Below are 22,642 nucleotides of genomic sequence, written 5' to 3' on the forward strand. Positions count from 1 at the left end.
AATTGAACTTGAATAAAATTCCCCAAAACTTTCCAGGTTTGAGAGTTTATCTCCAGGATATACAAATGCTTATAATACAGGTATAATATGAGTAGAATCTATGTTATACATTCCATTCCAATTTTTTGTAGTTTTCTAGTACAATAGACTCTTGTTATGTTACACAGAAATGCTGTGTAAATTGAGGCCAAATACTAGAGTTAAAATAAGGGTATGGTTTCGTAGATAACAAAATACTTCATTCTAGTGATGACTAATTGTATAATAAGTTTAATGTGTACTTATATCGACTTTTTTGCACAACATGCATAAAGAAAACATAAGTTAATTTCATGTTCTGTTTACAAAGAGGAGCTGGCTATGATAGTCTTTTGGCAGTCATTAGGAATTTTTCTCTGTAATTCTTAGCAGAGCATTAATGCACCCATGATCACTTGTGTCATTTCCATGATAGAATCTTCCTTCACTAACAAGTCAGAAAGATCATTTGTATTGTCTGGGAATGGCTCAAAATTTTCAATGCGAATGTTTTTGGTTGTGCGTCACCAACCTCGGTATCCTTGTTGGTTTCAGCCTCCTTTGTCACTCTTAAAAGGTCTTCTTCTGGTGAGTTCTGAACTGGGTGAGTTTAATAACTTTACTTCTGAAAAGAGCTCTGGAACCAATCGTATAAAATGTGTAAAGTGGCCCAAGCTGGATTAGCGTGCCAAAATGCAGTTGATTACGCGTAATCTACAATCTTTAGGAGTTTCGATTTTGAAAGAGGGGAAAATTTTATCTGTTTGCATTGCCTCATCTGCGTAAAACTGAATCTCATCCGTGTAAAATAAAATAAAGGTGTAAAACAAGGGTCTACTGTATTTCAATAAAAATTCTAGTATTTGCCAAATATCAGTAGACACCCTACCATGAATTCATTTACTACCTGAAAATAGGCTTTAATTTTAAAACTTTCGCAAATTCGTTTTATTTTCAATACAGTAATTACTTACTTTAAAGCACAGCAGATAATTCACAACATCACTTTCACTCTAAAACGGAACAAAAGACAAACATAAGCAATTATACAAACAATAATTTATATACAGTAAGAAAAAAAAGGTTGCCAGAAATAGATGAAGTTTTCTGGGGCTTATATACCAAAAGGCTTATATACCAATATATCATAGTTCAACTGAAAGTAAGCATTTATTAATTTTACGTTCTGAGAAGAGGGTTGCCACAAAAGTTCAAGAATAAAATTTCCTGTTGTATATTTTTATCGAAAATTAATCTACTTCATTAACCAAAAAATGCATTCAAAAATTACAATTAATTGTTATCACAATTTAGGTTAAGATGAAACTAACTTAAAATTAATTACTTAGTAAATGTTTTTTATTTTACAAATGTTTTGAAGGATCAGCAATTTCCAACAAACATCTTTTTTCTTTTCTTCCCTGCATTTTATTGCATTCAAAACTCTCTCTTAAAACTTCTTATACTATTTTTATCACTTTGCAACCTTTTCTATGGCAAGATGTTGTGTTTTTTGGGTCATTCAACCATGCTTGAGAATGTTGTTACAGATCACAATTGATCCAAAACCCTGTTGCCTGAATAAAATATCTTGCAGTCAGTTCTTCATGCTACAAGACTTTTTTTTGCAAATTTTTGACCAACATGATCGATGTCCTAGTTAATACATAATGCACTTAGAAATGCAACGTTGGGAGAGAAAAAATTCTCACCATTGTGACAAAATATATCTTGTAACAACTCTTCTTTTTGTGATAAAATATATCTTGCAACAACTCTACCTTTTGTGATAAAACATATATTCAGGGTTCCCACTCTTCTAGCAGATTAAAAAATAGGACCTTTATATGGCATTTTTATGGCAAGTTTTTAAACTATTTAGGCCCACTTCACGCCAATGTCGCACACCAATTCTCTTTGATGCCTTAAATTTATATGTATTTTTTAATCTATCATTCATAATTGATAAGTAATTTTGAAATGTGTTAAAAACCTCTTTTTTTCTACTTGACAGCAGAGCTTCAAAATGTTATAACTAAAGTTCTATAGGAGCTATAGAGTTGTATGATACATTATTTTAAAAGACAGTTACATTCGCATTAATTTAATACATTTATGTAACTTGAATATTTTTTTTTCCATAAAATGTAAGTTCAAAAATTTTAAAGATAGTGTCTTTTAAAAACTTTGGACAAAAACACATGATTTTCATTGTACTTTAATGAATGCATGTACTTTAGAGAACACCATCACAAAAATTTTTGAATTTTCATGTTTTAAAATTTTGTGGAAAACATTTTTTCTCTAAAATTAATCAAGTTAAAAACTGAAGTGAATGTAATTCTCTTTAATATGAGCAATTTTAAACTCTGTTGCTTTCATAAAACATGAGCTATAAATTTAAAAGCGAAATTTTGCAAAAATTACATAAAATTTCCCCACATTTTTTTACCATAACTGCTGAGTCACTCATTGTCCCACTGTGACACTGAAACATTCCCCCACTGAAATATGTTGGATGTATTATTCGTCAAAATACATTTAAGGTAATATCTTTTTCAAAAATTTTAAAGGACATGATTTTAAATTTTGCAAAAAAGTGTTTCTTGAAAATTATTAAACAAAACACTTAACTCCTGATTATCCGTGGGGCGGATTACCCACCAGCTTTCACATTCAGAAGCATGTTTTTATGGCAATGATTAACTAAATGTAGATGAATGAACACATTTTAACTAAGTGCAAAACCTGCTCCGAGACATTACTATTTTTTCTTTCCCTTCCGATGGCATCAAACCTTTCATGGAAAAGGGGATGGGGGTCGAAAAAATGCCTATAAGTAAAAATATTAGAGTTTCAATTTCAGCGGGTTCTCCCTTAACCCCCCACCCCAAATGACGGGCCTGGGTAAAGGATACAAATTCAATACTAACCCATTTTCCTCATGCCAAAACCTATCAGAAAAGCTCCCATAATTTTATCACAAAAACCATTTGCCACCAGTCCAGTTATAACCCCCCTGCACATCTGCTCCATTTTTGGGGTTGTCAACACCCAAATTCGTTTTCCTCGTGCCTATACCTTTTAGAAAAACTAACTACAACGTATCGCAAAAATTAAAAGGAAAACCACTTGCCCCCCAGCGCAGTTATAATCCCCCTGAACAATTTTTGGGTTGGCAACATACAAATTCGTTTTCTTCATGCCAATACCGTTCAGAAAAACTAACTCCGATAATTGCATCACAAAAATTGAACGGAAAACCACTTACTGCCCAGCCTAGCCATAACCGCCCCCCTGCCCCTTGCACCATTTTCGGGGGTGGAAATATCCAAATTCGTATTTTTCCTGCCGATACCTTTCAGAAAAACTAACTCCCATAACTGTATCACAAAAATTTAACGGAAAACTACTTATGCAGTTATAACTGCCCCTTGCACCATTTTCGGGGTTGGCAATATCCAAATCCGTTTTCCTCTGGCCAATACCTTTTAGAAAAAGTAGCTAAAATAGCCAGTAATTGTATCACAAAAATTGAATGGAGAACCACTTGTCCCCCCAGCGCAGTTATAACCGCCCCTTGCACCATTTTCAGTGTTGGCAACATCAAAGTTCGTTTTCCTCATGCCAATACCTTACAGAAAAATTAACTCCCGTAATTGTATCACAAAAATCACATGGAAGCTAAAATTTGACCAATTGCTCCTCCACTATAAGTCAATTTCATCCCTTTTTGACAATTACCAATTTTCCCTGAGCATGGCAACCCTCTGAGAAATCAATGATCATCAAGTGCTATTTGAAATTCTCAAATATTTGGGACACTTACCATTTCTAAGAAAGTAGCTAATTTTGCAATAGGCATGGTTGTATACAGTTTTAAGTAGCTGAAATAATGGAACATAATTAATATCAAACACAATGAAAGTGTTTACAATAACTTATTGCTAAAAAATCATAGCTTTTGAAAGAGGATCTTTCAGAATTATAGTAAAATTCTACTTTCTGTGGTTCACAAGTTAAATGCATAAAAAAACCCTAAATTTTGAGCAAATTTAATAATTCACTAAAGTTAAAAAGCAGAAGCACTCACAGTTCACTTTAAATTCTCGAAATATTTGGAAACAAAAGAACATCAATTTTCTTTATCTTATAAAATGATAATCCAACAGTGACATTTAAAATTTTTTAAATCTACCTTCAACTTTATAGAGAAATGGTACAGTATATCAATATTTAAAATAGGTTTTGAAAGGGATCTCAGATTATTACAATTATAAGAAATTGCATTAATATTAAATTTGTAACTCTCTAAATTTTTCTAACAAAAAAAGGAAGAGACTCATTAGTTCAGTGGCGCAGCCAGAAAAGTTTTCTGGGAGGGGTTTTCAAAACCGAAAATTGTTGCTTTCTTTCCCATTCATTTAAAATGTGTGATTATTCAATATCAAAGAATTTCTACATATTAGTAAATATTCATTCAAAGTAACTGCGGAAAAACAATTCATAATTCGTATTGATATCATTATGAAACGAAGAAAGTGGGAAAAAGCACAGAATATTTTTTATTAGTTTTACTTTATTCTTATATCCCCTTTTTTTGTGTGTGTGTTTTTACGAGATCATTTAAAACCTCCTCCTCAAATACATTCATGCCTTTATGAATGTCAAATGCTAGCTAATAACGGTTTCGATCTTTCGATGAGAATTGGGAAAGAGCCTCAGAAAATCCGGTGTGGCAGGCTCTAGATGTCCCTAAAGAGGATTTGTGCAACAATGGAAGTGCTGAGGGACCATGATACTCTGTAGAGCTTTATTGACACCATTCTAGCTATCTCATACCAGGGGAAACGTGGGGTGCTCATCATGAAATACAACCTTTATATTTAAGAATTGAAAAGTAATTTCTGACTGCTTCCTGATTTTTAAAAGCAGTAAAATATTTTGTTGAAACCTATTCCGCTTGGAAAAGCTCAAATACTCTGTTTTTTTCCCTTGATTTTAACGGAGGAAATGAATGTGCTTGTGTTCTGGGAGGGGTTTTAACCCAAAAAAACCCCTTCCGTGGCTGCGCCACTGCATTAGTTGCAATCACTTCAAAGAGCACACAGCTTATGAAACATTAACTTTGTACAGCAAAATCTCACCTTCTAATGGTTGGCAGCATGATTTGTTGCTTTATTTCATCCATAAATACTTTTAACTGAGCAACAAAAGGTTCCTAAAATAATATTAAGTACTTGATTAACATGGATAACGAAATGTAGTTTCAGCATATTAAAAAGATATAAAAATTTACAAAACAATAAAGACGTCTTTTTTTCTGGAAAAAACGGAGGAACAGGATTTTATCTATTTTCTTTCCATTTGGGAGGAAGGGGCATTTAGCCCTTGGCATCCATTTGAATTTTGACGTCCAAATTATGCTTTCCGCAATCACTAATTGTAAAAGGCTCTACTCATTGGGTTTCTTGTTTCTAAAAATTAGATGTGGGCAAGGTCATTCTTTTTAATGATCCGTTCATCAGAGGATCTTTCATTCTTTTGATCCGTTCATTCAACTTGTTCATTTGAACGACTTCGTTCATTTTAAAAAGTTGCAGGTGATCTCTCTACTCTCTGCATGACATACGTATAATCGTAATGTTTCATTAGATCAGTAATATTCTTTGAAAAGGAAAAATAACTAAAATTATCTAAAAGTAAGAACATATGTCTGTGAAAAATTAATCAAAAATCAAATTATTTGGGGTCAGAAGCATAATCTTCAGATAAGCACAATTAAGCTGTTTCTTCATCAGTGGGTGGGAGCAGCATACCCTAAAAGGAGCCTCACAGGTTTCAAAATGTGCCGCGAGTCAGCGAGTAAATAGGGTGAAATCATTTTTTGATATAGTATAATGCAAATATTGAAGTAAATACATAACTAATGTTCTTTGAAGCAATTCAAAATACAATTTGAAAAAAAAGGCAAGATGACATCAATTTAAAATCAACATAGTTACAGCCAATTTACAGTAAACTGACTTTAAAACATTTTTTTTAAAGTAAACATCTGCTTTTTAAATAAAAACTGGTGTAAGTTGTTGTAATTGACAATTTTTGACCCCAAAGCAAGCATCTGCCAACCATGACATTTACTCAAAGGAAAAAGGTGCATTCCTTGAAATATTTTTTTTCCAAAATGTAACAACAAATATATCGGAAGCTCAGCTAGAGTATCGGATAACTTAGTTTAAAAATTTTTAAAAAAGACTCACCTAAGTATAAGGGAGTTTCAAAATTATTCCACAGTACTGATGAGAACAGAAAAAAAAAAAAAAAAAAAAACCCCAAGACCTTTTTAATGGGGAAAAAACTAGACTAATAATCATCATTAAAAATCTCTGGATATTGAATGTTAAATAAGCGACTTAAAAGTCTCCAACCAAGTTAAATGAAAGTAAAACTATAAAACAATATAAATTCATACCACAAAACTTCATTAAATTTAAAAAATGAGCAAGAACTGATAGAATAATTTATCAAGGATCGTTGGAATTATGCTAATGTGGAAATTAGTACTTTCATGAGAGCATAAACTATAATGTTTTTTTACATGACGCATTAAGTAATTTTCAATTTTTTAATTTTCATAGTGTAAAACTATTGTTTGAAGTAGTTATAATAAGTAGGTAAGCCCTTTAAGTTCTTACTCAAACCATCTAATTTGAAAAACGCGACTTAAGATTTTTCACATTAGTTAGTTTAGCATGGTACCGACGATATATATCTACTTGATATAGTTACAACCCTGAAATATAATTATTATATAAATTCAAGGTTTCTATAGGTTGGAAAACAAATTTAATTTTTATGCTGAAACATGGGTTTTACTTATTAAATGAAAAAAGGAAATTATCTGCAAACAAGGAGGCGGGAACATTCGGACAGGATTCATTGAAAATGTGCAATACATCTGCTGCTCTTCTAATATTTTGAATAAAAGATAATTTTATTACTGTCTCAAGTTCTTACTTCTCTTCAACACCCGAAAAGCTTTCTCTATTTTCACCTAAGCATAAAAAAATATTTTAGTTGAGTAGCCTGTGACTTAAATTTCGTCATCAACTGCAACAAAATCCATAAAACCTGTGTTTGATTGAATGTTTATTTTCTTCTTGTTCATACTATTGGAGGCTGTGGCGGCTCGTGGGAGGGGCCGGAAGGGGCCCGGCCCCCCTCCGTGAAAAATTCCCCACATTTTTCAGAATATATTCTTTTTTCATTTTATTTATCCCCCCCCCTTTTTGTGCGTATGTGCTTGGAATTAAAAAAAATGGATTATACCGTATTTCTCTGCAGATAATCTGTTGAAAAAGTAAAATTAAGGAGGAGCGGATTGTGTGTGTGCGTGTTTTTTCCCCTCAACAGCAGCACATTGAACCCCAATATTTGCAGCAGGATTCACAGAGACTGGGACCCTGCCTGTATGTTGTTTATTTTACACAACTTGAATGTTCTTCTTACGCGATTCAGATTATGTAAAATAAACAGCATGCAGTAATGGTAGAAGCCTTCATTTGAACAAGACTATTCCGTTTACTCTTTGTCTTCAAATAATTAGCGTACTATAATGTAAATTTAGGGAAGAAATCATTATTTTTTAGATTATTTTTAAAATTAGTTTTGAATTTACCTCAAAAGTTAATACTTCTTCACATTTTTAATTTAGTTGCTAAAATTGTATGTTAAATCAAAATGTCATTTTTTTTGCATCGTATCTCAGGGGTTTCTAGTATGGTATTGTTCTTTTTATCAGGCCGATATTAGGACTTCAATTTTGGAAAAAATTCCAGGGAAGTGGACCCCTTCCCGTAAAATTTTTCAAAGTTTGTCTACAATTGCGTTTTTTTGGAACTGCAATTTCTAAAAATTGGAAGGGGAGTAGAAATTGATTTCTATATACTTTTCAAAAAAAGAAAAGAAAAGAAAAAAACGATTGAGGAGAGTCTCGGAGCTCCATCCCTTATCCTAACATCAATAAATATGGCGTATGACTGCGTTTTCAGGCTTCAATTTCTAAAAAATTTCGCAGAGTCAGCTGTACTGTTCTTTTCCTAACATCAACTAAAATTGCGTTTTTAAAACTACAAGTTTCAAAATTAAGAGTTTTGATGAGCAAATCAAATAAATAAAATTGATGAGATTTTTTTTCTATTGTGCCACTCCCCTCCCCCTAACCTTAAAAGTTATTTTATAGCTGCGGCATTGTTGTGTGTTGTGTTGTATGTATGTGTGTGCATTTATTGTTATAAGACTATTCTTTTATTCAAAAAATGTCTTTCCATTGTTACTCAGAAATAATTATTTTAAATTGCAGCTCATTTAGAAATGTTACAAGTTATCAATAATTTGAAGAAAATAAAAAGAGTTTGATATTTTTCTTTGTCTGCATAAAAATTCTGAATCTGGCCCATGGGCATCGGCAGATTCATATGCAGAAGGGTACACCCACATGTAAATCACTAAGAATTTTTTTACTACTTTTTAATTTATTTTTAGTTTTTTAAAATTTAGTTTACCTACTTTTATTTTATTTATTTTAAAGCGAATATTCAGATGTATTTTCATAAATCTTTGTGAAAGTTAATTTATAATATTTTTACATATGTATCTCACCACAACACTTTTGCACTTTTGTAATTTGGTCTTGCTTAAAATAAAATTAATTTTACTCATTCAAAATAATTAGTTATTAAAAGATTAAAAATAATGTTACTATTAAAAATCTTCCATTAATATCGCTTTAAAAATTTATTTACTTTGAAAAGCCAGGGGGTGAAAGTCCCCCCCCCCCACTTGCAGCACCTTACTGGTGCTACAAGGGAGGTGTACTGCAGCGCTGGAAAGGGTACTGGATATTAAACATGAGATGAATAATTTTTGCAGCTTTTCCCTACCTTTTTAATTAAATTTTATTTTTTAATGTCAGAGGGTGAAAATGCACCACCTTGCTGGCAATCATGGGCATAAACATGAAAATATCTTTCGTGATTTACTTAGTAGTTTAAATATTTTGTAGCTTGTCCTGTGCTTAAAATAAATTTAAGTTTATTTAAAAAAGTTTAAATTTTTAAAATAAAAAAACTGGGGGGGGGGGGGAGGGTGCGAGTGCCACCTATGATCTGGCCCCCTCACTTTTTCAAGACACCAGCCGCCCCTGATTGGAAGGGAAAACAAATTCGACTTATGGAGTTACGAACAAGGAAAATCTAACGACAATCATGAAGTATTATTCGGCTTATCGAATATTTCGACTCAAGGAAATTCGGCTAATCGAAAATAAGTAACATTAACTCCCCATTCAGTGAGACGGGAATGAAGAGTCACGTAGGCTGATCGAAATTTTCGGCTCATCGAAGTTAGAATTATCCAAGTTTCACTGTAGATGGTAGTTGATAGAGATGTTATAGAAGACAAAAGGATCGCCAGAACAGTGGTAAAAAGCATGTTTGGAAATGATTTTGGCGACAGAAAGTGTGAGAAGGATTTTAATAGTTACGAGGGACAGGAAGTGGAAAGTCCAAATATTCTGTTAGTAGCCCAAACAAATTACACAAAACATTACTAATGGATACATTGGAAAATTACAAATAAACTGCAACGGTTGAAGAAAAAGGATGAATAAAGTAGAAAGTAAAAAGCTTCGAAATGAATATATTACACTGCACTGAGAAAAAGGCAATTTGAGATTAATTGAGAGTAAAACTTTGAAGATGAATGTAATTCAAAAAAAGAAAAAAGATTTTATGACAAGAGCATCAATACAATATATGTTCCAAACTATTTACCGTACAGAAGAACGGTCATTAGGGTCCCCCCCCCCCCCAAAAAAAACAACTTTCAAAAGTTGAAAGTCTCACCCTCTAAAAAGTTTCCTATGGTAGACATTAAACCATTGGTAAAATTTTGTAACTCTGCAAAAATATTTAGAGGTCCTCAAAGAGTGTTCAATTTTGCCAGAAGGTCCCAAAATTAGCAAAATTTCACTAAAACAAGGTTTTGCGACCACTATTGCCCCCTACATCATTTCAAAATGTAACCATTTATGCATACACTAATGCCTTAGCTACAATCAATTTATTACAAAAAGGCGCCTACTATTTTAACTGTAACCATATCACTGTAATCTAATAGAGCCATTTTTTCCCTCTTTGGATGGGATTCCTCTTTGGATTTTTTCCTCTATGCTGATGACATCAACTGCTGGTGATAAAAAAAGGGATACATAACTCTTAAAATTTCTGAATAATATCTATCAGTACAAGGGAAAATGACTATGTATGGCTCATTAAATCAGGAAATGAAGAAAAATATTCACTTTAGTAGGGTTGTGGACACTTGGAACAGTTTAGCTGAAGAGGATGTAATGAGTAAGGACTTGGATAGCTTTAAGAGGACCATTGATCCTCATTGGAGACTAACTGACTAGGATTAGCCTAACTGGGCTCAAAACCTGTTGCTGGTCAGCACATTTATATTTAAATATCCAAATAAGAAAAATACAGGTGCACTCTATCCTCAGGAAGAGATGTAATGCAAAACTTCATTTATTTTCATGTTACCAAGAAGCGCACAAAGACAGCACTGTTCTAGTATATGATCAAATTTTGCATTTTCAGGAAAAATTCAGACTGCCAAGGCAAAAACAACATATATGAAGGAAGGTGAAGAATTTATCACAAAGCAGGCAAACTTAATAAAGTATTGAAACAGAGACACTCCAAGAGATCAGGTGAATCAAAATTCAAGAGGAGGAGGTATTTGTGCTTTAGATAAATGATTAACTATCCGTGAAAAAAGAGCAACAGAACAATCAGAAAAACTAGCTAAGCGATTCACTGTCTCATCCACATCAGTTTACATGCCAGCTCCTTCATCAGAAGCATCCTTTTGAAATGATTACAGAGAAATTTCAAATCTTGTCTTGATGGTTGGAATAAATGTTTAAACTTCCATTCAAAAACCAGGTGCTCTTCATAAGGCATGTTGGATGCGCAGAGTAACTTATACCTTGAAAATGGAATTTTGTTAAAAATTGGATATCCTAATTCAAATGTGACGACCAGCAACAGGCTCTGGGTTCAGCTAGGCTGTCCTAAAGTCAGTTTATAAGTCCCCAATGAAGATCAATGGCCCTACCAAAACTATCTACCCCTTTACTCATTACAGCCTCTCCCGCTAAACTGTTCATAGTGTCCAAAACACTACTAAATAGAAAATTGTTCCTAATTTTCAGATAAAATGAACCATACATAATAATTTTCCCTATTACTTATATACTTGCTTGCAACTTAAGTTGACAATTACGTCATGACACGAGGAAGAAAAACCGAGTTAACAGACAAAATGTCACACTTTCCAGCTACACCTACCCTACCCTACTTCGCGAATAACATGGAAATTGCCTTCTGTCTATAAGCTGCTATTGGTTGGTGCGTTTAATTCAAATCCGCTGATGAATTTACCACTTCACAATCCAATTTCTATTGGACAAGGCACTAGGAACTACAGTAAACTCTCGTTAGTACGCCGTTGACGGGGATTCTGAAAAACGTCGTATTAAGCGGGACGACGTTATAAGCAGAACTCTTTAAAATGCCGTTTTGGAAGATAACAGGAAAAAAAAAACATACCTTACAAAAATCTGATGACTCGTTTTTAATCGCTGAAATAAAAATAACAGTCTAAAAGCAAAAGAAACGCGTATGCATTTTAACCTCTACAACTTTATTACATCTTAGTTACATCTATGCTATTATTTTTTTGTAAGAAAATTCTCCATAAGGAGTTGCTTTCCTCCATCATAAGAAGTTGGTTTCCTAAAATTTCTTATTATAAAACTTTCAATCCTGTTAAGTTCTCTCAGCATCGCTTCCGAGTTTTCGGTAGAAGAGAGCGCCTGCCGCAAAACGCTTACGGAATCGCAGGCGCTAATAAAAGAGGGAAGTTGGGGAGGTTCATCTTCTTCCTCTTCCTCATTATCAACCTCGAATTCTCCATCTTTAAATGAGAAAGTAAAATAAATACTAAACTGAAGTAAGGGTGAACTTTAAAAAGGAAAAAATTTAATAAGTTAACTTACTTACCTTTCGCCATGTCAATCATATCCTGAATTTCTAGAGTTTCCGTGATAGGCAAATCATCATCAACTGAACAATATCCAGGATACTGTTCCTCAAATTCGATGTCCAGAAAATCCGCAACATTCAGGTCATTTTCATTAGATTTGCTCTCAAAATGCGCTTTTCGAAAGCAATTTCTTATCACATCTGGCGCGATCTCATCCCACGCAGCCGAAACATAATGGATAGCATCCAACACATTTATTTTACAGGAAGAGTCCTCTCCTGATTCAATTTCACGTAAGTAACGCTGTACCAGCTTTTTACGGTATTTCTGCTTCAAAACTTTAATGACTCCTTGATCTAATGGCTGAAGCTTGCTGGTAGAGTTGGGGGGGAAATACTCGAGCTTGATGTTTTTGAGGGGGATTCCTTTGGGATGAGCGGGACAGTTGTCCACAAACAGAAGGACTTTCCTCTTTCCTTTACCGAATTTTCGGTCCAACTGTTGCACCCATTCAGTAAACAAACACCCAGTCATCCAGGCTCTATTCTGTGCTTTGTAGTTGCACGGGAAAGTTCGCACATTTTTAAAACACCGTGGTGACTTAGATTTTCCAATCACCATCAGCTTCAACTTGTCAGATCCAGTCCAATTAGAACATGCTAATACAGTCAGTCTGTCTTTACTTAGCTTACCTCCGTGGCACTTTTCATCTTTTAAAACTAAGGATTTGTCTGGCATTAATTTAAAAAATAATCCAAATTCATCAGCGTTATATACGTCCTCAGGTGCATAGTCTTTTAGTAGATTAGGGAGGAGATTTTCTATCCAGGGAGCAATGCTGTCGTCGTCTACGGCTTCGGCTTCACCACTAATTTGACGATATTTAATGCCATATCTTTTTCGAAATCGATCCAGCCAACCAGCTGATCCAGAGAAATCATTTATGCCCAAGCCTTTGGCTATTTCGTTGGCTTTTTCCGTCATAATGGGTCCATTGATCGGCAAGTTATTTCCTCGAGCTTGCTGGAACCATTGGTACAGCACTTCTTCTAAATCCTCATTTTTGCCTTTACGTACCCTCCGTCTTTTACTGATGCCTGAAAAGGCGCTGGATTCAATTTCTTCCCGTTTTTTTAATAAAGTTTTTAATGTAGATACAGGTTCCTATTTCATTTGCAAATTGCTGCTTATTCGTAACTCCTTTTTTCTCATCATACTGCTGTATAATTTTTAATTTCTCATCGAAACTAAGAGCTTTTCTTTTAGCCATTTCTTAACGTGTGAACAAGTAACCGAATGGACCCTCACAGCACGTAGCGTAGATGGCGTAGTTATCGCTCTCTTGGCACCAATAAAAGCACCGCTCTTTTGGCGAATTCAAATTTCCTTACAACCCTTTGGAACCAGAATGGCTGATGCGCCAGCCTGTTTCCTGTCATGGAGCTAGAATCGAGGGGAGATGACGCGGCGGCGAAGATCAAACGAATCCGGGTTGCCTTTTCCTGCCATTCCTCGCTCTTTCGTATCGGCACAGGCAAATGGGGCGCGCAATGCTTTTCTACGAGAATTTGTCAAACTTTCCCAGCTTGTATTTTTTCTGAATTTCTTTTAATCTTTCAACTGATGTGAAAAATTATTTAACCATACTACTAGAAGGCCTCATTTAAAAATGGTCAACATTGGAGGCGATTTAAGATAAAATTGAGTATTTTCGCAGAGCATACTTACTTGATCTGAGAGCTCCCCATCAATGATTTTTTGACTTTTTACAAGGTGGACCTTTTCCTTAGGTGAGGGGGAGGGGGGTGAGAAATTCTTGGAATTCCGAGATAACGAATGCGAACAGGGACAAAGAGGCGTACTTCACGGGTCGGAATAAAGTAGTCGAACTGGTTGCCTTCCGGTAACAGAACTCATGTTTTAACGCGAAGATACAAAAGTTTACTAGCGACGCAATATACGGACGCAATATACGGGATTTTTCCTGTGGGGACTCTAGAAAAACGTCGAAATAAGCGGGAAGTCGTTATAAGCGGGGGCGCTATAAGCGGATAGATTTTAATATTAAAAGCATATTGGTCCCAGGGACCGGAAAAAAACGTCGATATATGCGGGAAGTCGTTCTAAGCGGGGGCGTACTAACGAGAGTTTACTGTATTTCCTTTGCTAGGCCTCAGCGTATTTCTTCATTGTCAAGTATGCTTGCAGTCAAGTATAGATATTATCCAGAAATTTTAATCAGAGCTATGTATTTTTTTTTATCACCAGCATTTGATGTAACCAGCATAGAATCCAAAGAGGAAACAAATGGCTCTATTAGTTTACAGTGATATGGTTACAGTTAATAGTTGGTGCTTTAAAAAAAAAAGATTGCAACTAAGGCATTAGTGTATGAAAAATGGTTACATTTTAAAATGATGTAGGGGGCGCTAGTGGACGTAAATTCTTGTTTTAGTGAAATTTTGCTAAATTTCGGACATTTTGGCAAAATTCAACGCTTTTGGGGAATTTTTAAATATTTTCATAGAGTTAAAAAATGTTACCAGTAGATTAATGTCCACCATAGGAAACTTTTTAGAGGGTGAGACTTTCAACTTTTGAAAGTTGTTTTTTTTTTGGGACACCCTAACGGTTGTTCATTATTTAAGTGAATGAACGGATAAATTTTAAGGATTCTTTTTTTTTGACCCATTCGTTCATGAACGACGCATCCCAACTAAAAATGGAATGGAATGGAAATGGAGAAGAAACATGCACTTATCATATTATGACTGGTAATTTTCTAGATTAGGTATAATACTAGGCATATCGATAAAATAAGAAATTGTAATTTCTATGCGGTAATAAAGATACGGTTATTACGGCAAAATCTGCACTCATACACTTATATATTTTTGCAACATATACTGTTATGGTATTTTGATTTCTTACCAACCTTAAATGATTGTAATTAGTAATCAGGAAATTTTGTATTCAGATCAAATTTTGCTTATATTAGTTTATCAGTGTAGGTATTTTTTCTGAAAAAACATGGTTTTACACAAAAACCTCTGTTTTTTAATGTACATTCTGCTTAAGTTAAACCTTGAATGACCACAGATCATTTGTAAACATAACTACAAAATCTCTAGAAATTAATATTAAAACAAACCAGTGACACTTATTCTCTTCATGACAATTTGAAAAACCATATCAACATCAACTATAGTCAAGTGAGGCAAATAAATGATTCGTCATTGCTCAAAAAACAAAGCCACTGTTCAGAAATACAGTTCCAATTAACCTCAACATTTGACAGAAAAATGGATTCATAAAAAGCCTATGCATTAAAAAGAATAAATAAATAAAAGACAAACTAAATCATAGAAAATATGGATTCCAAACTAGAAAAAAAAAAAAAAAAAAAAAAAAAAAAAAAAAAAACCGGCTCATAGTCCTCCTATATCTCCTATATTTTCACAATTTGTCAGATATTCTCCTATATTTTCTCATTAGCTCCTATACATATTTTTTTTTCGGATGTTAAATGCTACCCAAAAATGCAAAAACCTTTGATCCATTTTTTTTCTTCTTTCTCTTCTGCACTTTGCACTCTTACATCTTTAATGTTGGCATATGTTTTACATTTCTGTTTGATTATTTTTATGAAATGTACGAAATATAGATGGCTTTACTTGCAACTTTTAACTTAATCAATTTTTTCAATTAATTCTTTTTCTTTTAATGAGATTACTTTGTAATTTTAATAGTATAACATGTTAACTTTAAGTGTACTGCTGTAAAGATTTTTAAAGCTTTTAATTTTGTCACATATAATCTTACATATAATTCAAATGACCGATTGTAGCTCAAACGATTGTTTTTGAAAATGCCCTGTACAGATTTTGTTACCAATTCAACTTTGAGTACTTCAAATGTTTCAAAGCTTGTAGCTTGCTGAAAACATGTAACTATCTCGATGAAATAAGTGTCATTTTATATATAACTAGCATTCCCGTACCCGGCATTGCTCGGGTAATGGAATTAGCAGAGGTTAACAGTGCTTGGTGCATCTAGTTTCGAAAATCCCCTATAATAATTACTTACTACCTATAATTTTTTCTAATTTTGGGAGGATCCCGGGGCTCCTGGACTCCTTATATATATGCCCTTGTCCTTAGTCGATTTTTAACTGTTATTAATGATCCTTTTAAAGTATTTATTATCTTTGCAAACACAGGACATCCATATTTTATTGTTATACCTATCCCAGGTAGCATTAACTCATCGGATTTTGCTCGGCCGATCATCGACTCCTCAGACTTGCCAACCTAGACAAATGAAAAATCCTGCAATTTGCATGATAAAGCCTGCAATTTTATTTATCAACGTACCGACATATCAAAATCGCAATAATATCTTACTTTCAGAACAGAAAAGTTTTAATCATAATATGCTAAGATTAAAATGATGGCATTGTGTTATAAACGAATTTTTTTACACAGAAAATATGGATTTTATACACAGAAATAAAACAATTTGAAGTTTAATTATTCTTTTATTAATAGAACTAGTAATTAACTGTTGAGGTATAATAGCAAAATGAATACTATTAATCTAAAGCATTTCTAAACAATTAATAAGCATATACTTGTCAAGATATTACATTTGATAAGAAAATTTTGCTTTAAAAAAAATATTTTATGATTTTAAAGAATTAAAAGTTCAAGATTTTGCCTTTTTTAAAAATAAATCATCAAACTTTTTTTCGAAGCAAGGAGCTTTCATTTTGGACTTGACTGTCAGCAAGCTTTCTAAATTTTCGTTTGATAACTGAGAACGAAACTGAGTGTGGGTTTTGGTTACCATGCTAAAAATTCTCTCGCATTCTGCATTACTGTGTGGTAAAGTAAGCAGAGAGAGCATAAATTTACATAGCAGATCATATTTTTTTTCAGTATAATTACTCAGTTTCGCCCACTTCACATCCATTCTTTTTTCAGTTACAATATCCTCAGGCAAAGCTTCTACTTGGAGAGAGCAAAACTGAACTTGCAGTTCATCTAGTAATGCATCAGAACTTTGATATTTTAGAAGCTTTGTCAACACTGGAAATTTTTGGCAGAAGAACTGTACACTAGAAAATGAAGATGTCTCTAACTTATTCAAGTTCAATACTTGAGCATTAATTAATACTTCATCATTAAATGGGAACTTACGATACATATAATCACAGACAGTAGTGAAATAAATCCTAACTGACTTAAAAAACTCTTTTTTTTTTACTTGGTTTTAAGGATTCCACCACTTTTGAACATGTTTGTCCAATCACAAGATCTGAATCTAACCTCTGATTTTCCACACTATGATATTTTACATCTAACAATGAAGTACTGGTTTTAATTGCTGAAGGAACAATAAATCTGGATAAAACATTCCTAAAAGTTGTAATTAAAATTTCATGAAGAATATGTATTTGTGGAGATCCTGACTGCAACTTGACATTGGGTTCTTCAAAAAGTGGTATAGTATGAGTTAAAAATAAGCAATAGGCTTTACTTAAATCAGAAGTTAGAAACATAAAGATTCTTTCTTCTCTCGAAAGAATATTTTTGGACAGTTTATGATCACCAACATCAGGATCTAATTTCTGTCTTTTAACAGCGCTAGATTGAAAATTAGCTCTAGATGATGTTGACTCTACTACTTGCATGTTAAAACGGCTGCTTGTTTCAGAGGCCTTTACTTTTGGAATTTTGTAATCTTTTAAAGTATTATTTGAATTAGGCTTGCTTTTCAGTTCTTCTTTGAAAAAAGATACCAACGGATCCCACTGCTCCAACAGGCGTTTTAGAGAACGCCCTAATGAAAGCCATCTAGTTGATACATGTTTTATTATTTTTCTTGTCTCTGTATCATGCAATGCCTGAAATTGCTTTAATTTTTGTTTTCTTTTGGAACTTTTATCTAAATAGTAATATATGTCAATAACATATTCCTCGACATTTACAGGGAGCATAGCTGCACCTTTTTCAGCTGCGAGATTTAAAAGATGGCAAGGGCAGCCAATAACACATAAATTGGAAATGCTTTTACTCATAATGCCAGCAGCACCAATTTTTTTTCCTATCATCACAGGGGCATTATCAGCCCCGAAAGCTAGGCAATTGTCCAGATCAATTTGGTTTTCATTCAATGCGCTTAATAAAAGATGAGATATGTTTACCCCAGTTCCATCTGATTCTAAAACAGGTGAACACAGCAAAGAAGACTCAATTTGCAATGAAGATTCATTATAATATGTGACACAAATTGGATATAATTTACAATCAGTTTTGTTACTACCATCAGTAGCAATTGAAAAAGGACTTTTCTTCAGTATTTCCACAATACTTTCTTTTTCAAACTTTGCCATCTCTTTAATGACTGCAGTAGTTTTGGTCCTTGCGCACCCATATTTTTTTGCGATATCGCTATCGGGGAACATCTTTCGGGACAACGCTCCAACGTGATCACTAGCATGAATTGCGACATTATGCTCCACAATAAACGTAGTAAAAAGAGCTTCCGCACGGATAACATTCAAGTCTTGATTAGACTTAAGGGCATCAAGTTTTTTATTATTTTTTAAGCTAGCCGAGTTCCGTGTATGTTTCTCTGTGCTTATATGTTTTTCTATGTCAGCTTTACCTCGATGCAAAATGGAGAAGTCACAGGCACAGGTGGAGCAAAACGCAAAGTGTTCGCCTTTTCTTGACGATTTGATTGACGGAAATTGTTCAGTGTAGCTTTTGCTGAATGCCGTCCGATATTTTTTTGACATCGTTTCACACTTTACAATTTATATTACTCAACACGCAACACAACATACATGTACATTTACAATTTACATTACACAATTCGCACTCGCACCGGCCGACACAAACAACAAACAAGTTCTGACCACGTGAGCTAGCAGGAAAACCGTCAAAGTTAAAGTTATTTTAGTTCACCTGTTTCTTCCAATGAGACACGCTACGTGATCAACGACGTACTCCGTAGAAACAAGCGAGTCCCATGTCGTAGCCTACGAAAATTCTGTCCGTTAACCTCTGTGCTGCATTGCATTTTCGTAGGCTACACCTGCGTTTCGGCAGTTTGGCAAAACGCCAAAAAACTGTTTGAGAGCTTTGTGGGCGGGTTTTTTTTCTCTTTTCAATCAAAATGAATATTTTTTTGAAGAAATGTATTAATTTTTGGTGCTGTTAAGTTTTTGAACAAAAATCCGGAGATATCAGCGCTAAATCCGGATGTGTCGAAAATAACGTAAAGTACGGAGACTCAGGCCTAAATCCGGAGGGTTGGCAAGTCTGACTCCTCCTAAACTCATCGCGTAATGCACGCTGATATCGTTGCGATCAGAATCCGAGAACGGTTTTCGATGAGCTGTTTTTTATCGGAAAACTATATCGTTACGATCAAATTTTCCGATGAAAATTTGCCGAGCTGCATTTCATCGGAAAAAGAGATCGTAACGATCAAATTTTCCGATGAAAATTTTCCGAGCGAAATTTCATCGAAAAACAAAATCGTAACGATCAAGTTTTCCGATGAAAATTTGCTGAGCTACATTTCATCGGAAAAAGAGATCTTAACGATCAAATTTTCTGATGAAAATTTGCCGAGCTACATTTCATCGGAAAAAGAGATCGTAACGATCAAATTTTCCGATGAAAATTTGCCGAGTTACATTTCATCCTAAAAAAAGTAGGTCGTTTAAATTTTCCGATAAAAATTTTCCCAATCTAAAATTTTTGGAAATCTCCCAACTGTTAAAATAGGATAAATTTTATTATTCGAATGTCCGACTATTGATCAAACGTAAGGCTATACGGATCAACATTCAAGTTTGAGAATCGGAGGAAAAGTGACCGAGACTTCGACTCCGAATCCGACTCGTGGATTTTGGAAGGGTTTACTCCAATTTGCTGCAAAATCAATTCAACTTTAACTCCACGATTCCAACGCCGATTACTTCACTGGAATTGCGAACAAAATGAGACTCCGGCTCTTGAATCAGGGTGGCGACAGGAATTGTGAAAAAAAGTTCCCTGACTTTTCCCTGATTTCCCTGATTAAGTTCACCAAATTTCCCTGACTTACGTTACCAATAATAATGGTTTTCTTTCTTTGCTCTACTTTAAATCCATTGTATGTTTGTATAAAATGCAGTATTTTAAAAGTTTTAAGTTGTGTAAAGTTGTTGAACTAAAGATATATTTTAAAAAGATGCTACTTTTTTAATAAAATGGTTTAAAAAAACATACCAAGTCAATTTTTTTGGGAAAAAACCCTTATAAAACAGTATATTAAGTTTTTCTATATGGAAAAATTAGAGAAAATTAAAAAAAAAAAAAAAAAACTTTACTTCCAGAAACCAGTTAGCATAAGAATTTAAAGAAACTATTAAAATTACTATTAACACATATGTGTATTTATGATAGAACTAAAAAGTAATTGAAATTATTTTAGTTTTCAAACAGTATAATAATTGTTGCAAGAATAACAAGTAATAGTAAAAGAATAGAAATAATGTAGTTATTCTTATATAACTAATTGACATATTTATGCAAAACAGATGAAACCATTTGACATCCATTCATAGGGAGCTTTTCTCTAATCAAGAACATAGGTTTTAATGAATGAGTACAGCATTTTAACAATAAAAAAATAAAGATATTTATTTAAGTACACAAGTTAACTCTATTTCAAATGATTTCAGGATGTAACGGAAAAAAAATCTTAGATTGCTTTTGTAACAAACAACTTTGAAATGCAGGGGGGAAAAAAGAAAAAAAAAGCAATTAGTTAATTTCAAAATATATAAAAGAAGAATATAACTCGGTTATAAAATTAAAGAATCACTTAAGTCTGAAGAAAAGAAAACCTTTTTAGTCTGCGGTGACAACAAATAGTATAACGGCAAAAAAAAAAAAAGTTTTTATTATTGAAAGTTCAATTTTAGCAATTAAATTAAAAACATGAAGTAGTAATAACTTTTAAGCTTTTATAGTATTAATTCAAAAACCAAAGATTTCTTCTTGAAATCGTGATTACAGTACGCTAATTACTTCGAGAGAATGGAATAAAGGCAAAGGAGTTCAGGCATTAATGAAGGCTTCCTCTTTGCCTGTATGGTTGTTTATTTTACCTAGCATTGAAAGCGTAAAAGGAAATTTCAAGCTAGGTAAAATAAACAACCTAACAGACACAGAAGCAATCTTAGGAAGTTCATCCTATGGTTAATAAGTAAGATTCAATACTTTGACGTTGAGGAAAAAAGATGCACAAATATGCGGCAGTGTATAATCGCTCCTCATTAATTTTAATTTTTTTGAACAGATAATTGGCGGAAAATGCGTAGGGAATTAGAGTACTCAATTTTGTAAAGCAAAAAAAAAATTTTTTTTCTTCATAAAATTAATTTTCCCTGATTTTTTGTAATTTTTTCGAAATTCCCTGATATTTCCCTGATTTTTCCCTGATTAATAAAGTTCCCTGACTTTTCCCTGATCTCCCTGATTTCCCTGATCTGTTGCCACCCTGTGAATGATTTCTCTCTATCTCAAAAACAATTCCACTCCATTCAATTTGACTCCCAAAATTGCCGACTCCGACTCTTCAGTAGCTGGCGCCATAAGTATATTCACTGAATAAAATTCTCACTTTCCGTTCAGAAATCTGTCATGGCCTTGCCACCCGATAGATGGTGCCACAAATGATTTTCGATTTAATACATTATTTTCCGCCATGGAGCGAGCATAACTTGTCTAGTGGTTAGCATAGGAATCTCGTATTCCAGAGGACTAGGGTTCGATTCCCGGATAGAGCGACTATGATTGAACTCATGAATCACGCTCATCAAAAGTTGTTAAATTAGAAACTAATTAAACAAGTTATTAAAAAAAATAATATATATTAAGTAATTCCCAAATGACGTCATCCGAAAATACCCCTCCTGCAAGTTTTCTTCCCACTGTTATTTTTTTTTCCTCCTTGCTTGTCCCTATATCGTAGTTGTTACTACTTCTCATCGTATTTTCATCCTAAATTCATCGTCTCGGAACGACAGCACTGCTCGTATATTGCTCCAAATTTCATCGTATTTTCATCCAAAATTCATCGCCTCGGAACAGCACTGCTCGTATATTGCTCCAAATCTCATAGTATTTTTATCCAAAATTCATTGCCTCGGAACAGCACTGCTCGTATATTGCTCCAAATCTCATCGGTATAGCGAGCAAAATACATCGGATTCCGATGATCGGATTCTACTATTGCCGATGAGACATATTGGAGCAATTTCCGATGAAAACTCATCGGAATCCGATCATCAGCCGATCATCGACCGATCAAAGTTTGATCGGATTTCGATGAACGGCCGATCATCGGCCGATGAGTTGATGCTACTCGGGATGTTTAAGCAAGAATGTCTTTGTATACAACATTTTGTTTTTTTTTCTGGTGCTTAAATAATTAAGCAGCTTGGTGA

The 22,642-nt window shown here is 33.8% G+C and overlaps 1 protein-coding gene across 1 annotated transcript in view; it reads right to left on the minus strand.

The window, feature by feature from the left end:
• LOC129229903 (eukaryotic translation initiation factor 3 subunit L-like) overlaps nucleotides 1-22,642 on the minus strand; it is a 77,469-nt gene that overhangs the window by 10,761 nt on the left and 44,066 nt on the right. The window contains 3 exon segments of the mRNA XM_054864287.1: nucleotides 993-1,031; nucleotides 3,848-3,905; nucleotides 5,166-5,239. Of these exon segments, the coding sequence (XP_054720262.1) occupies nucleotides 993-1,031; nucleotides 3,848-3,905; nucleotides 5,166-5,239 (171 nt within the window).

This window comes from Uloborus diversus, chromosome 1 (genome assembly GCF_026930045.1).
Source record: "Uloborus diversus isolate 005 chromosome 1, Udiv.v.3.1, whole genome shotgun sequence".
In the NCBI taxonomy this organism is placed as follows: domain Eukaryota; kingdom Metazoa; phylum Arthropoda; class Arachnida; order Araneae; family Uloboridae; genus Uloborus; species Uloborus diversus.